The sequence below is a fragment of the Onychostruthus taczanowskii genome, unplaced genomic scaffold (assembly GCF_017590055.1).
Source record: "Onychostruthus taczanowskii isolate IOZ18803 unplaced genomic scaffold, ASM1759005v1 scaffold18, whole genome shotgun sequence".
In the NCBI taxonomy this organism is placed as follows: domain Eukaryota; kingdom Metazoa; phylum Chordata; class Aves; order Passeriformes; family Passeridae; genus Onychostruthus; species Onychostruthus taczanowskii.
The window spans coordinates 4,868,827-4,885,043 of NW_024499017.1; the positions used below are offsets into that span (position 1 = coordinate 4,868,827).

The 16,217-nt window shown below is 40.2% G+C and overlaps 1 protein-coding gene across 1 annotated transcript in view; it reads left to right on the forward strand.

Moving 5' to 3' along the window:
* SLC6A2 (solute carrier family 6 member 2) overlaps positions 1-16,217 on the forward strand; it is a 60,692-nt gene that overhangs the window by 14,683 nt on the left and 29,792 nt on the right. The window contains 2 exon segments of the mRNA XM_041400686.1: positions 6,693-6,824; positions 10,520-10,757. Of these exon segments, the coding sequence (XP_041256620.1) occupies positions 6,693-6,824; positions 10,520-10,757 (370 nt within the window).

Below are 16,217 nucleotides of genomic sequence, written 5' to 3' on the forward strand. Positions count from 1 at the left end.
TCACAGAAAATATATTTTCAGTACTTAACAGTTCAAGCAAAACTTACCACATGAGGTTATGCTGTTATGGATCTAGTGCTGGAATCTAGGAAAACCTGCTTATCTTGATCCACAAGCCCACAGAAAATACCTTCTGATAACTTAATTCAAAAGTATTTTTAGCCATGGATGTTCTGCCACCAATAAATCAAGGTACATTTTGACAGGCACCTTGCTCTTTGTACATCTGAAGTACAGCCTACACCTCACCTGGGTGGTTTTGTTGATATGCAATTGCAGGTGAATATATCCTTGTGTGACCCCTAATAGCTGCAAGGTTGGAGAAAAAAAGCATGAATAGAACATTCCTATCAACTAAATGCTAGAATAGTATTTTTCACTTTTAATTTAATATCTCTTTAGCTTCCAGTCATGTCTGCTTTGTTCTCCAGAGGGGCATCTGCATGCTTACCCAGTAGTCCAGTACTACACATCTCCCCTGACTAGGACCTTTTGAAGAGTTTGTTCACTATAAAGTTTGCAGGTTTGTTCCCAACAGTGTTATCTGTCCAGGAAAGGATACTCCCGCTCCTACAACCCCTGTTCTGTTGAGCATTAGCAATAGGGGTGGCATAAATAGCAGAACAATCTACAAGCTGACTCCACAGTCCAGCTCTTTTACTCTCTCATTTCCTGTTTAAGCCAGCCAGGTAGTTAAAAGAGAAAAAGGCAAAAATCAAGATGGTGGATTTGGGCAGGAATGTGAGTAGCTAGGCTTTCATGTTGTTACAAACTCCAAGTGTTTACTTACCAAACTACAGATCTTTGGACTTTCAGTGGTCACACTCATGGCAAATGATGGGAATTGCTCTTTTCCTAAGCCAGCCACAGTGAGTGTTGTGAAGGTCAGCAGCAGGAAGCCCCTGCAAATTTCTAGAGCTCCCATTGCCACATTGTCCACCTTGGATCAATCTGATTTATATTCTCTCATACCCACCATGTCTCTTCATTGATTCCTTAATTTCCTACCAAAAAACACAGGACACAGTCCTGTTCTTGCATGTGCCTGCAATTATCTTTAAACTACACATTGTTGTAAATGTGAACATTTCATTAATTTATGTAAATAGGACCTTGGCCAATGACTTGGCTGTTATTTATGAATGAATCATGCTGCTCTGAGTGGCTGGATATATTTAGCTCTCATTAATTTGTTCAAAATAGCTACTAATGGGTTTCTTTAGCTCATGACTCTTGTAACAAAAGGCAAAGGGATGATTGGATTTACGTGGGGAGGGCCTAGGTAACCCTTTCAGTTACTGACCAGTGACCACCTTCTAAATACACTGCACTTCAAGTTACTTCAAGTGATTTTAAGGCAGTAGCAGGTTAACAGCTCAAGACAAAAAATGCAAGCTTCAAATGGCCTCAGCCAACAGCACTGAACCATTTCTGGAAACTATTTGTTTTCACTTTCTTTTGAGTGAAAGGAATGCTGTTAAAATTGCAATTTGGAAAAAACTGAAGGCTCAGAGCCCAAATTGAGAGTAGTAATATAAATAAGCTCAAATCTAGCAAAAAATGTGTTAGAGGGAGTAGCTAAATGTAAAGGCTTCAAGAGAAACATGCCACTGACCATGGAATAGATCCACTGGTTTTATGATTTAGAAAAACTTTCCATTTAAAAAGGTTGCATACTTGGAAGATTTTATTGTATACTTGGAGAATTTTACACGTGTGAAGTGCTGCTGAAGTTTTTATAGTATGTCATGCGATCTGTTTTGCAGAAAAATGTTATTTTTTACAAATAGAATCTCTTGCTAGCTGCTGTCAACATCATCATACAGCTGCTGTTATCATCATCATCTTGTCTTTGACCTGAGGTTCCCTCATGCTCCTTTGCAGCTCTGACATCTCTTTGGAGGGTCCACACAGACCCTCATTGCTTTTAATCTCAGGTCAGTAAGGTCTCAGTGTTCCATCCCTTCTTCCCAGCTGTCAGCAGCAGGCTCCAGCTCCCCTCCTTCAGCGGTGCCCTTGGAGGCTGTGCAAGCTTGGTGGTCTGTCTGCTGAAGAGCCAGATAACATCCATGTGCTAGAAACACCTGCTTTTCCAATTACCATTTCTACCCATGGTGATCTTGTACAATCTAGACTTCAAGAACTCTGCGTCAGTGACTTTGTTCTTCATTCACAAGAGTCTCCATAGATCAGTTTCCACTCATTTTTCTTGTCCAAGCAAATGTGCTACATTCTATCAACTGTTTGTTGATATTGTTTGGAGTACTATTTATTCTGAATGAAAAAAACCCCAGTGTTGATCAATGTTAATAGAGATATTAGCTTGTATTTCAGTTCAGCATTTGGGAGATCTCTACTTTTAGACTTTTCCTGCACAAATACTGGAAACAATCCTATTGGAAAATATACTTCCATATTTGCTCAGAGTTTGTTGTTTTAGCAGACACCCCTGCCAGTATAACATTTTGACTAGAAATAACCATGGTAACAAATGCAGAAGGCTAACAAGCACAAAGAGTTCAAAATTGTTTCAACTACCCCTGTCCTGGCCTATTTCTTATGTGCATCAAAAATCCTTTTAGGATAACCACAGCTGCTTAAATTATCTTTTCCCAGCCATTAGTAAATTAAAGCTTCTTCTTTTCTGGGATTTAAAAGTGAGATGAAACCTCCTGGTAGGACTGAGAAGAGTATTAAGAGCTTTTGCTTCCCACCCCTTAGGATGCTGGGAATGCTTATGAAGAGAGGAAACACTCCATGTGGATTCTGGTATACCAAAATTAAGGAGTTATTTTCGCACTGAATACAGGAATGCAAAGTCTGTCTTTTGTCCTTCATTAATTAAATGTAATAGTTTTTAAAAAAAAAAAAATCTGTGTAAGTTTCCACTTGAAGTTTCACATAGATGGTTCTTGTAAAAGCTGAGGGTTTGACCTAACCTAGTTTTGCATTAGACATAGGTTGTCTTAACCCCCTATTTGCACTGGTGCCTTAAAGAGACATGTATGGATCCTGTGACATCTCTCAGGAGAGAGATGTAGCAGTTCACAACAGTCCGAGGCCAGCCTGTGCCTTCCGAGCTGCATGTGACTCACTAGAGAGTAAAGCATGGCTCTTGCACCAGAGCTGTATTACAGATGTCAATGACTTCAGCTTTTTAACTGCAGAGGGAAATTAGGAACCATTAGGGATTGCTGAAACTAGTGCTGCCTTGTGGGATGCAGCTGTGTGCTCACACTGAGGGGGAGTGGAATGCCCTGGAGTGCGATCGGCGTGTTGCTGCCAAGGCAGCCATCGCACAGATTGCGCTCCCTCAGCTCGCCGAGGTAGGGAGGTCTTGGCAGGCTTCTCTGAAGTGTTGGCCAAGCTCTGCTTCCTAAGAGCTCAGCTGTCTGGCCTATCCAAATGAGACACTGGATTTGTGGAATTGAAGCACTGCAGTTTCCGTGGCCGGTGGCACGGGCAGGAGTGACACTCGGTGCCACCCTTCCTAACGCGCGCTGACTTCCAGGCAGAGCAGAGGAGGCTGGGCTGGTGCTTCAGTTCAGTGGATCTAAAGCAAGAGGACCACCAGGACTGCCTTGCCTGTGGCCCACACGATGTTCACACAAACAGGACTGCAAAATTCTTCCAAACAGCACCTCTTGTCCATAGGACACTGCTCCTAAACAGCCCTAAGACAACCCCCTGTGCAGGCCCAGAGTCACCCTGGTCAGCTCTCACTCACAGGCTGTTCACAGGCATTTGCAGACCATTCTATTCTATATCTGCTTCATGTGGAAATTTGAATGATATTTTGACCATCATTTATTTTTCTTCGAAGAGGCCTTGATCCCAGAAAGGGTTGAGTGAACACCATGAAAATTGATTCTGGATATTGGCGAGGAAAATAAAAGCAAATATAAAGATACTTACAAAAGTACCTGACTTTTTGTTATTTTTTTACCTAACCAGAAGCTGCTAAACAAGAAGTTTCCAGAAGACTCCAAAACATTAAGTCAAACTAATATGACTAAGCACCCTTACTTTGGTATTTATCTCAATTTCAAAATACTTCAATCACTTAGCACCTGAAAAGTAACCCAGCTATGAAACCCTGCCATACTGTGTAACTGCTCTTTGATGAAAATTACACCACACCTTATTAATCCCTTGCGGGGGCAGGGCGGGGGAAGGAAAAAAAAGAAAGAAACCTCCTATAACTAAAGCCTGGAATGACTCGCAGCCAAACAGATGACACTTAAGCAAGTGTGCCTAAGTACAGTACACCTCACAGTTCATCTTGGGATTAGTCATGCTCTTAAAAACTGTATTTTAAACTAGCATTTAATACATATGTCCACTACACATCTCCAGGATTAATCTTCTCAAAGACAAATTTCCCTGAATAGGCATCATGTTTTCCACAGTCTCATGACATCAATCAAACATCACTCCCTGCAAACTCCATACCTCCCAAATACAAGCCAGGTTTGTGAGTCAGCTCCACACACTGTAATATGATCAAAGCAAGACAAGTATGGCACTTCAAAAGCTCACTTGCAGGAAATCTGACAGTAAAACCACCTAAAATAATTTTTCCAGATACTAGATATAGTGAAAGAAATATGTAGTATCCCAGACTGATTTTGCTGAGTATGTTTCAACATTGAACAGAGCTCAGAACTGCAGGGTATTAAGCATCTGTTGAATACAATTTTTTTTTTTTTTTTGCACAGTATTAAAACATACAACAGTTCAACATACCAATCATAGAAAACAGATTATAAACAACACTAAAATATTACTAAAACCATGTATCACTGATACTGTAGTAGCTTATGCAAATGCAAGTTGCATTTACATTACACTCCATCATGAAGAAGATTCTTGCAACCAAAGTGATATAAGGAATATGTTTCAATTTTAATATGCATTCTCAAAGGTTTAAGCTATTTTTTCTTTCTGTTTATACCTTGTCTGTTTCATTGCAAGGTTTCAACTTTCAAATGACTAAACTTGTGACTGAATGCTGAATACATTGTCCTTACCATTATGCTACAGCACGTTACTTTTAGAAGGAGATTGGTGGTATGACTAAGAAAGCAGTTTGTTTTTCCATTCTCCAGTATATAGTCAAAATTCCCTTTCTGAGCAGTCATGCAAGGCAGCTTACACCAGTAATATTAGTGAAAAGCAAGCTCAAAAGGTAAAGAAGCAACTGTTCAGACTTTAAAAGCATAACAGTAGTTTCAAACATACTTTTTAAACTTGTAATTTATTCTGCTTACTGGCATGTTTTGAAAAGCTACAGTCATGCTTCCCGATTTTTACCTCCTGTAAGTGTATAAATTTAGGAACAATGCAAATTTACTTTCTTTTACAAAGGAATTTTGTAATTACTAAACCAATACAACAGATTTTAAAGGTTTACAAAAGTTTGTTATATTTGCTATTAGGAGAAATAGTCAAGCTACTGCTGTTTTTTACTTTTGCTGAAAAATTGCACCATGATATTCACAATCTAGTTTCCTTTTCATAGGTAACTCCTCAGGACATTAGTCAGTTATTCAGTGTATGTAATTACTCTGTCAGCTCTCTAGTTATTAAAGCAATCCAATATTGTTTTTCATACAGGCAAGTTTAATATTAATTGAACTCTTCTTGACCAAGCTGTGCAATGTAATAAAAGCTACCCTTTTCTTGTACCACAAGGCAGAGATCTGTCAGAGCCCACAGTTATTAAACATGACACCAGCTATAATTGCTTTACAGTATCACATGTATCCATGCACTGGGATAATCTCTCTGTGAGCTGGATCATATGAAATAGCTAAGGAATTTTCAGGTAGTTTCTACATTAGGTGATGCATTTGTATTTCAGCTGGCAATACTTTTTATGCTACAGCAGCTCACACAGCAGAATTTTTCCAATGGTGACAGTTTCTCAGTGGCAGTACAAACTCACAGGAGAATGCTCAGCCTTGTGAAGTGCTCCAGGAAGGTGCCAGCAGCCCCAGCACTGTCCTGCTGCAGTATCCAGATGCTGTACTGGGGCTAGCAGGAACCTCCACATCCTCCACAGTAATGGCCACGAGCATCACCAGGTTGGAAAGGGGTGTGTTGTCTAACTCATTTCATAAGAATAAGGAAATTTATTATGGCAAAATCCAAAATATGTCATGGAAGTCCAAATTCTATATAATTAGCCAGTAGTAATTAATTTTCAAGCAAGAGGTTCCTGCAGACATTTCACACAGTGGTTTAAGCTGCACTTACAGGATTGCACATTTTTCTTTTCTGTTGCTGGATGTGTGCTCCCTTCTGAAAATACTATACTAAAAATAAAACCTAAAAAAAAAATCATAGTCCCTTTCCCTTTCAGCTATGCAAGTGTGTTCAGCTTTTTTTTCTTCTTCAGTTAGGGTTTAATTTTCAGGGGCACATTTTTTTTGTCTTTAAAACCAAAAAGCAGAGGGGAAACATTAAGGGGAAATAGAAGTGACAGCCTATAGCTTCTTTCAGGGATTCTGTCTCTGAGACATTTAAAAAATGCAGAAAAATGGATAAGAATACATGGGTTCTTCCTTCCTGATATTTCCTTTGTATTTCCCATAAGCAGGGGTTTTGTCTTTAGCTGGTAAAAGTAAGCAACAGAGAAAGAAAAATGCAACCAATACAAAGACTACAATGTCTCTTTCCTGTCTTTTCAGGTGCTTTTCTTATTCCCTACATCCTCTTCTTAATCATTGCTGGAATGCCCCTGTTCTATATGGAATTAGCACTGGGACAGTATAACAGAGAAGGGGCTGCCACTGTTTGGAAAATCTGTCCAGTTTTCAAAGGTGAGTGTTCCTCTGCTCCCCTGAGCAGCACCTGAGGGTGATCACAAGCAACGTAAACATCTCTCATCTTTCACAGACGAGGTGGTGGTTGGTGACCTTTCCCCAACCCTTGAAGTCAGAAGTCTTTATGTTATCAAAGGTGAAGCACAAAACAGGAAAAGCCACAGAAATCATCTTCAGGGTGATTGCTGGCTGAGTGTAAGAGAGGGCAATGAGCAGGAGCAGCTCAGCCCTGCTCTCCCTTTCCCCTTTGTACTGGGGATTTGGGGGAACTGGGAATCTCTAGGTGGTCCAAACATTGGAAATACCAAATCCCATCCAGGTTAGTTCAGCCCTGTCTTCCCCACTGACTAAGGTAACCACTACTCCACTCAGGGCATGGAGCTTTCTCTGCAGAAGCCAACATACCCCAGTGGCTATAACAGTAAAATGGAGTTGTGAAGACTGTGGGTTTGGCCACTAGACTTATAACAGCACAGGAGTTTTCTGTGGTATCTCTGTACCTCAGTTTTCCTGCCTGTGAAGTGGGAGCAATGATTGTAAAGTGTCTTTCAGATTTAACAATGAAAAACACATATTAAAATCTGAACATTATTACTATTGAGTGTTTACCACTAGGATTAACTCTCCAGCATCACTGAATAAAAGGCTGTAGAGTGTTATTTGTGCACAGCATCATTCTGCAAGGAAAAATAGGTTAGGTGCTTCAGGGTGTTTGGCTTTGATCAGGAAATGATCAATGTGTGAAAGAAGTCATATGTGTTCTGTACATGAAACAAGTTCAGGAACCTCAAGAATTTTTAAGTGCTGCTTGCCAGCAAAAAATACAAGTTCCTTTGTATGTATACCAGACTGTATCTACAATCTTATGCAAAAGCCTTTTCAACACAGTCATATCTGAAATTAAACCACACAAGCTCAGCTGACCTTAGAACCTTAAAATTCAGATCATGTTCACCCTGGGACTGACAAAAGCTGAGGAGCTTAACAATAGCAATCCAAACTCGATGGATCCGCTGCTTGGATATAGGTTACACTGAGTAAATGTTAGTCTTCTTTCTCAAAATACAGCTTTCCTCTTCAAGCAGTCTAGTGCCACACAATAAGAAAAGTGGAGGGGTTTTTTCATACCAGTCAAACCCAAAACTCACAGTAAAATCAGTGATGTATCAAAAAATATGTAAGCGAGCTAATAACATAATGTACCTCGATATTTTAGAATTAATTCATATAGATTTACCTAGCCTTTCTATAATTCTGTCATGGGAGATAAAATTCATCCTAGCACCCAGGAACCTGAATACCCTCGCTCAATAAAAATTCCTGTTGGTATTATTTATATACCTTTGGATGACAATGAGGATTTTGAAAACCTAAATGCAAAAATTAGAGCTTCAGGATCTCGAAGCATTTGAGCCAAATACCACTGTGCTCAGAGGTATTCTGTGTTGACTTCTGGATTGAAAAAGATTATGAGAAAGGAAAATAGAACTTATTTCATGTATATTCTTATTGACATTCCAGCTGTGTTTTTAAGCTGACATTTTAAAGGTGGACTAAACATACATTACTGTTGATTTTTAAGTTCCTTATTACAAGAATATAGAATAGCAAAAGTTATTTGATTCTCAAAAAGTAATAAGCATTGAGACATTTGCAGCTCAGTATAAACTCAGCACTTTTAAAGTTTTGACTATAACCTCTGATAACATGCAAACACATTTTACTGCTAGCACTCTTTGCAGTGTTTCTGGGACAACTCAAATCTCTCACTCAAAGGAAAAATACACAGTCTACACAAATTCATAACAGCTTCTCTAAATGAACAGCACTATAGTTCTAATTTTAGCTATGAATATTATTGCTGTGAACTCTGAGCACTCTACTTCTAATGAGATGCTATCATAACACATGCAATTACAAATATACCCTGTAACCTTTGTAATACAGTCTGTTTTCATCTCTGCATTTTTTTCCAGAGTCTATTTTAGACTGTGGGTGGTGGCAGCATTACTTTTAAGAAAAGCTAGAAACATAAGAGCAAATTCATTCCTGAACATTCTTAAGATCGCAGGGAAGAGCTATTTAAAACACATTTGATGCAGTATTTTTTAGTCTTGATATTAAACATCTCTTGTCCTCCTGGACTGGAGGAATTTCAGGAACACTTTTTTAAACTGCAGCCATCTAATTTTAATATTTAATATATTATCCATAGTTAGTGGTTTTAGCATTCACCTTAATACTTAAGAATTATTATTTTGGGGGATGGCTCGCTCCTCTCCATTCTATTGATCATGGTGTATCACTAGAGTTTGAGTGTTCGAGTACTAGATTCATTTAAGCACCAAGGATTTGAAAATATTGTTCCATCTTTACTTTCACAATTATTTCCCCATTGTTAGGGATGAGCAAACTGGTTTACAGAATTAAAAGCCTCCTGCAGAGCAAAGAGTAACTTTTGTACATGCAGCAGTCTTTGAACTGCCAACTCCTTCAGAGTCAGCATCTGTTCCTTATGCAAATTTTAAACCTGGATTAATACTCGCAGCGTTTGCTACTTCCTTCCTTTAAAAAGAAACAAGAAACCTTAATAATCTCCAACTGTTAGGCCACCAAGGCAAAAAATTAAACTGAAGAAAGCTAGAAGTAAAGGCTTGCACCTAGTTGCTGTGATGGTACCCACTGTGGCAGTGATGACATTCATAAAATAACTGTACTCCCTACCTTTCATACGCAGTACACGCAACTTTGAGGGAGGATTCAGAGAACAAAGCTGCACAAACAGTAAGAATGATTGAAGTCAAGGCAAAGCAAGATTCCTGAACAATTCTGCCAAACAATTTTCATTGGGGTCCAACATTTCTATCAAATCTTCCTCCTGAGCTGTTGGAAAATGTCCATTTTCATCAGGAGAATATGCACTTCCTGGAGTGCTCTTGATAAAGAGACCCTCCAGCCACATTTCATGATATGCAAAAATACAAAACAAATGTTCAAAGTCAAAAGAGAACGCTTACACTCTGAATTCTGTTATCTTGGAGAGATAGTAAAAGGGGACACAGTTTAGCCCCAGCCTGACAGTCACCAAGTTTTACTGGCATGCCCAAAACCACCTGGAGACCTCAGTGGAGCAGCACAGACTGTTTCATGCATGATTTGGAGCCACTTACATGCTGATGGAAGCCAATCTAGAGAGCAGTAATGGGAAAGAAATAAGAGAGGGATCAGTGCCTGTTCCAAACTAGTCCAGGGTGGGAACATGAGGCATAGGGAAACTTCATTCAAGTGTCGAGCTTTACTTTTCCAAGAGAAGTTGCCAAGGCCCCTGACGTCACGAAGATGAAGTGAGTTTCACTCCTAACATGGGCTTGCAATCTTCTACATTGGAAGCAAATCAGCAATGGAGTTGTACAAGGACAAATTTTGACATTGCACTGCTTAATTTCTTTTTCTGACAAACAACTGGATTTGATAAAAGCCAGTCATTTTCCAGAACCATTTCTGTAATTTTTTATTTAGAGGTCAGGTACATTGTGTCCGTATATGTGTATGCAAATGTTAAAAATTCCTTTTTATTGGTGTGAAGACCTAAAATGAATTTGCAATCATGTATCATTGAGTTTAACTCCAGTGTTTGTGTATACTGTTGCATGTCAAATGCAATGTATAATCTAGTTTTCCTTTGTCTTTAGGTGTAGGCTATGCAGTGATACTCATAGCTCTTTACGTGGGTTTCTACTACAACGTTATCATAGCTTGGTCTCTGTATTACCTATTTTCATCATTCACATTTGAGCTCCCCTGGACAAACTGCCACAACAGCTGGAACAGCCCAAACTGTACAGATCCAAAACTCTTCAATGCATCAGTGCTTGGCAATGGTACTAAATACTCCAAGTACAAGCTCACTCCTGCAGCTGAATTCTATGAGTAAGTGTTGACCCGACTTCACTATTTATTCAAAATTCCATGTCTAAGGGAGTTTCCTCTTGAAGGTAAAATAGTTTGTATCCAGCCTCTAGAACAAGGGTCAGAAGAATAAGGTTAATTTACAGCTGTAATGTTGGTCTGTATGCCTAGGTGACTGACTTTTGCCTGTGGTCTTTGGTTTCTCCTGTACTAACGCAGTGCTTGCTACTGGGCAAAATGGAATTGGACAAGACACAAATGTTCTCTACGTGCCACTTTTGCTTGCACCAGCTTTGCTAGGGCAAGGAAACACAGCAATATTTTGACAGAGGTGACTGCATGCCAAACTGAGATGAGTTTAAGGCTTTAAAATAACCATTTGTTCACAGATTTGGAGTGTTTCTCTACTCACAAAATTTCAGAGCAAGAGCAGACCTCTGTTTGTTCCACTGCTTCAATGGTTCAATGAAGTGAGATAAAACACTGAGCAGGAGGAAAGAGCCAGGTTACAGAAAGACAGGCTTTTACCAATGCCTAAGCAAAAGAGTATTCTGCAACCTAGGCTGAGACAGACAAAGGCAGGATTAAATCAAACAGCTGTAATCAAACCCCAAAAGGTATATAAATTAACAACTTAACTATTAAACCAATCTCTGTATAAATATTTTCATTATGGACTTATAGAGGAAAATGGGATTTGATTAGGAGAAAAGGGATAAGCATCAAGCTATTGAACCAGCTGTTGAATTAATCTGAATAATGAATCAATTAATATTTCTGTGTTTGGAGTAGAAAGATATTAGGGCACACACCTGCCAAGCAGTTAGTCCAACCTTGTAGAAACAAAGGGAAAACACTGTTTCCATAAATAGCCAGTAGGGATCTTGGGGTCTCTGTTTATAGCTCTTTAACATTTGTGGCCGCTGTTTCTTCTCTGAAGACAGCACAGTGAAAGATCAGTAGTGATACACAAACTGCTGGCAGGGGTTTGGGTAAACGAAACTCAGTGCTTTGAAAACAAGATGGGGGCTTGAGTTCAAAGGAGCTTACTGAAATGGCAAATAGTGACAGCTGTGAAATCTACTGCCCTTACAATAAAAGGCTTAAGTCTTAGTAAAGTAAAATGCAATCCCTACCTTCTTGCTTTGCCTTTTTATTATTTAAAATGGTTCTGAGCACCTTCTGTTATCACATCCTGCTTGAAATGATTTTGACTTTGTAGTGGGTGAACTGTGGTAGAATCAATTCATGATGTTTTGATTTAGTTCCACTGATCTTGGGAACAGCCCAATTAATGATTGTCTGTACACTGAACTTGAAATACTATGGTCCTTTCCTCATCATGAGTAAGATTCAAGGTGCAGTGCTCGGAAGGTAAGAACAGAAAGGGAATTTGACATTTCATTATGCTTTAATCCCTGAATTTTGCAGCTGTAATTAGGTCACTAGGCCCTGTACTTATTAATGACTAGATTACATTGCAAAAATGAGAAGGGTAACCACTTAACTAAACCACTCTATAACATCTGTGTTCCCAGCTGTAAAAACAGGGAATCACAAGGGGCATTATATTCACTTATCCAGTATTTGGATGAGCTCATCAGGTCCAGCTGTACAGCTCAGGTGTCAGCCCAAACTTGTACAAAGTCTCAGTGTACTCAGATCCAACCTATAAATGAAATCAGAGAACAGCTTCTTTCCTATATCAAATAACCCAATTCATGCTCATGGTGTTCTTACAAGAAGGAGAGTTGAATCTTTTGATTATAAGGTTCCATATTTTGTGCCAGAGTCACAAAAGGAAATGGAAAGTGATACAGCTTAGACTTGGTTCTCTAGGTTGTATAGTTACATCAGAACACTCAAACACGTCTTGGCCTTGGTGGGCAGGCTGAGGGGGAAGCAGGGAGACCAGAAACACCAAACATTTATCTTGCAGTTGGAGAGTGACTGGAAAGAGGTACTGACAAGACAGGACTCAAGCAGAGAGCTGGTATGATTATTCTGAAAAGACACAGACACTTCTTTTTGGGATATAATTCCTTCACAATAAGCTGGCCTGACCAAGAATTTAGAGTTGCTTATTTCCTAAAGCCCTGTGGCTGCCAGAGCTGACTGCATCTATCTCCACCAGCACAGGAATAAACTGTAGGAGGAAGTGGGAGTGCTGTGATGTGACAGTTCATCAAATATACAAGAAAGGTACCTCAAATTCTGCAGAAATATGCTGGTTGTCACTACTTATATTGAGTGAGAAAAGGGAAATCTTGCAATCTAGGCCAAATCTATCAGCTGTCCAGTATCTGGCCAGGAGGAAAAGCAGAGAGAAACCTCTAAGTCTCAGACTTGGGAGAAATCATTCCAAGTTGCAAATTCCATGCCAAGGCAATGACAGGAGAACCTTGAAGAATATATTTGGCTTTTGTTTTCAAGCCTCAAGAGCTGGGCAGAACTTAAGGTTGAAGTGCTTCTACACTAAGGCCTTCTAAAGTTTCATTTTACTAAGTCTGGTTTCAATTGTAGAGGCTTAATTCAGGCCAAGGCACCACCACTGATGTCATGGGGACAGCTTCTTACAACAGGAAGGAGCAGGACTTCTACAATACTTCATTAGAGATGCTTAAAATCAACTATAAAGTATTTGAACACTGTAAACTTGGCAAACCAAGTTAAAATCCAATATCAACTAGTGCCTTTCTGCTAATAGCCAGTAATATTCCAGTTAGGAATAAAATGTCAACTCCACATTTCCTTAGGGACACACATTACTTTAATTCCTTTTCTCTTCAATGTTTTGGAATTAAACACAGAAAATGAAAAGAATCTTCTATCCTTTCCACACGTTAAAAAGAGAATCCTTTCTCTTTTTTTGGAAGAAGTACATCACAAATAAAGTTCCCCTATCTAGTCCATATTGCTCCTATTTTAATACTTTATCTGAACACAAGCATACTTTATATTTGTTCTCTCCATTCTTGTGTCTGCAAAAAGTCTGTTACCATCCTGCTTTCATTTATGCTGACAATTAAAAATAACACTTTGGAGGAACAAAAGCACTATTCTTCTCACAAGGTACTGTGCCTGCAAAAAAATCACAATGTGTTGTAGAAAAAAATCTTGGCAATTTTTTTAGAAAAAACAGTTAAAATGTCAACAAACATTGGGCTTCAGTTATTTCCCTCTACCAGTACTTTTTCTCAGGACTGTAAATCCATTCTTTGTGCATGAGAAATTTTACAGGGAAATTTTCATGCCAGATTCAGTAAAGGAAATTCACAGAATTCACAAGTCTGCCCAGCTGTGAGCAATTGTAAAAACCTACCTAAGAACAAGACATAAAACAAAATTCACTCACAGCAGTCTACATTTGTCATATTTATGAACACCGTGTTTATGAAATTTATGAGAAGAGTGTGAACCATGAGCACCCTGAGAAAAAACCCTCACCCTATATAACAAAGGTTACTTTTCTAGACCCATAGGTTTGTGCTTTAGAGTACAAGTCTTCGCTGGAAATGCCATCCCAGGCAAAGGCTCCAAAGTTTCAGTATGGCAGCAAATGGAGTGATCAATGCCGTGGAGCCCAAAGATGCAGGAACCTGTCCCCATTAAACAATTGGAAAGCAACTTCTCCCAAAAGAGAAAACACCACTCCAAAAGTCAGCACAAGCAATTCTGTCTATAAATGCTTATAAATTCTGCCTATAAATGCTTATAAAAACTTAATCAAGCAACAAGAACTAATGAGAGTGGATAGCCCTATATTCTGCTAATCACATCTGGTCTTTCCGTTCAGCTATTCTGAAACAGTAAATTTTGGAGAGTTGTGAATGTGCTGAAGTGTGGCACAGTAGCAAAGGAGGTCAGAATTGCTGAGTTAGTAAGAGAATAAAGTTTTCAGTGCATTGAGATAAACATTCTCTCTATTGTCGTGATTCAGAAAAATATTTCACCTGCAATGGTGCAACCCCAGATGTACAGACAGACAGGGAATGAGATCCTGGAAAGCAGCGCCAAGAAAAGGGTCCTGGTCCATGGCAAGTTGGACAGGAGTCAGCAGGGCCCTGGCAGCCAGAGGGACATCCCTGTCCTGAGGGGCACCAGGCCATCAGGAGGCCAGCTGGGCACAGAAGGGGACTGTCCTGCTCTGCTCTGCTCTAGGGTGGCCTCACCTTGAGTGCTGGGGGCAGTTTTGAGCACCACAATATAAAAAAGATATTAAAATGTTATAGAGTGTCTAAAGGAAGGTTATGGAGATGGTGAAGGGCCTTGAGGGGAAGCTGTGTGAGGAACAGCTGAGGTCACTTGGTCTGTCCAGCCTGGAGCAGAGGAGTCTGAGGGGAGACCTCACTGCAGTTACAGCTTCCTTGAGAGGGGAAGAGGAGAGACAGGCACTGATCTCTCTTTGTGGTGACAGTGACAGGACCCAAGGGAGTGGCCTGCAGTTGTGTCAGGGGAGGTTTATGTCAGATATCAGGAAAAGGTTCTTCACCCAGAGGGTGACTGGCCACTGGAACAGGCTCCCCAAGGAACTGGTCACAACCCCAAACCTGACAGCGTTCAAGAAGTGTTTGGATAATGCTCTCAGGCATGGGAGATGTGGACATTTCTTAGAGATGTCCTATGCAGATGTAACAGTTGTACTCAACAATCCTTGAGGGTTCCTTCCATCTTGGTCTATTCTGTGATTAAGTACAACTAATAACTTCTGATAAGCCAGCCAGGGTGCCACTGGTAAATCATTCAATTCCCAAAATCTAACTTGTAGTCCATTACACAGAGCCATTCTCCAACACAAGAGGGAGCTGAAATATCTAGAGAAAAACGCAGATGCTGCTGCATCCCCCTGGCATCCCCCTGGATTGTGCCCAGCACTCCAGGGTGGGGTGAGGCACACAGGGCACAAGCACTGCCCCTCAGCTGGCTCAGCTGCTCTCCGTCCCAGAGCCAGGATTTCCTTCAGCATGGCAGCTGTGCCTGCTCAGAGCTCTTTACAAAGCATCCAGAGACACCCAAGCAGCTCAGAGAGCAGCCCTGGGGATGGCAGAGCTGGCCCTGTGGCCCTTCATGTGCAGCCACCCTGCTGTCTCTGCACTGCACCCCCAGCCCAGCGCTGCAGACACCCTGGTGTCCAGCCCGCACGGAGTTTTGTACCACAAAACCCTACAGGTTTTGTACCACAAGCTCTGCCTCACGCTGCTGTGCGGACACAAACTGCCATGAGAACCACAGTTGAATGGAAGCTGAATATAAATAGTGCTATTTGTGAAATAAAAATACTTGGAGCCTGGCAAACTCTGCAAAAAGGGTTCTATCCACATCATGCAGATAGCCTAACCTTCCACAGGTAAAGGAAAACCACATTTCATGCTCTGGAGGAAACTGGCAGCAATGATGACTGAACTGTGCCTGCCCAAATATATAACACAGAAGATGCATGTAGAAGAGCTTTCTAATTGACCACAATTATCATGCTTCAAA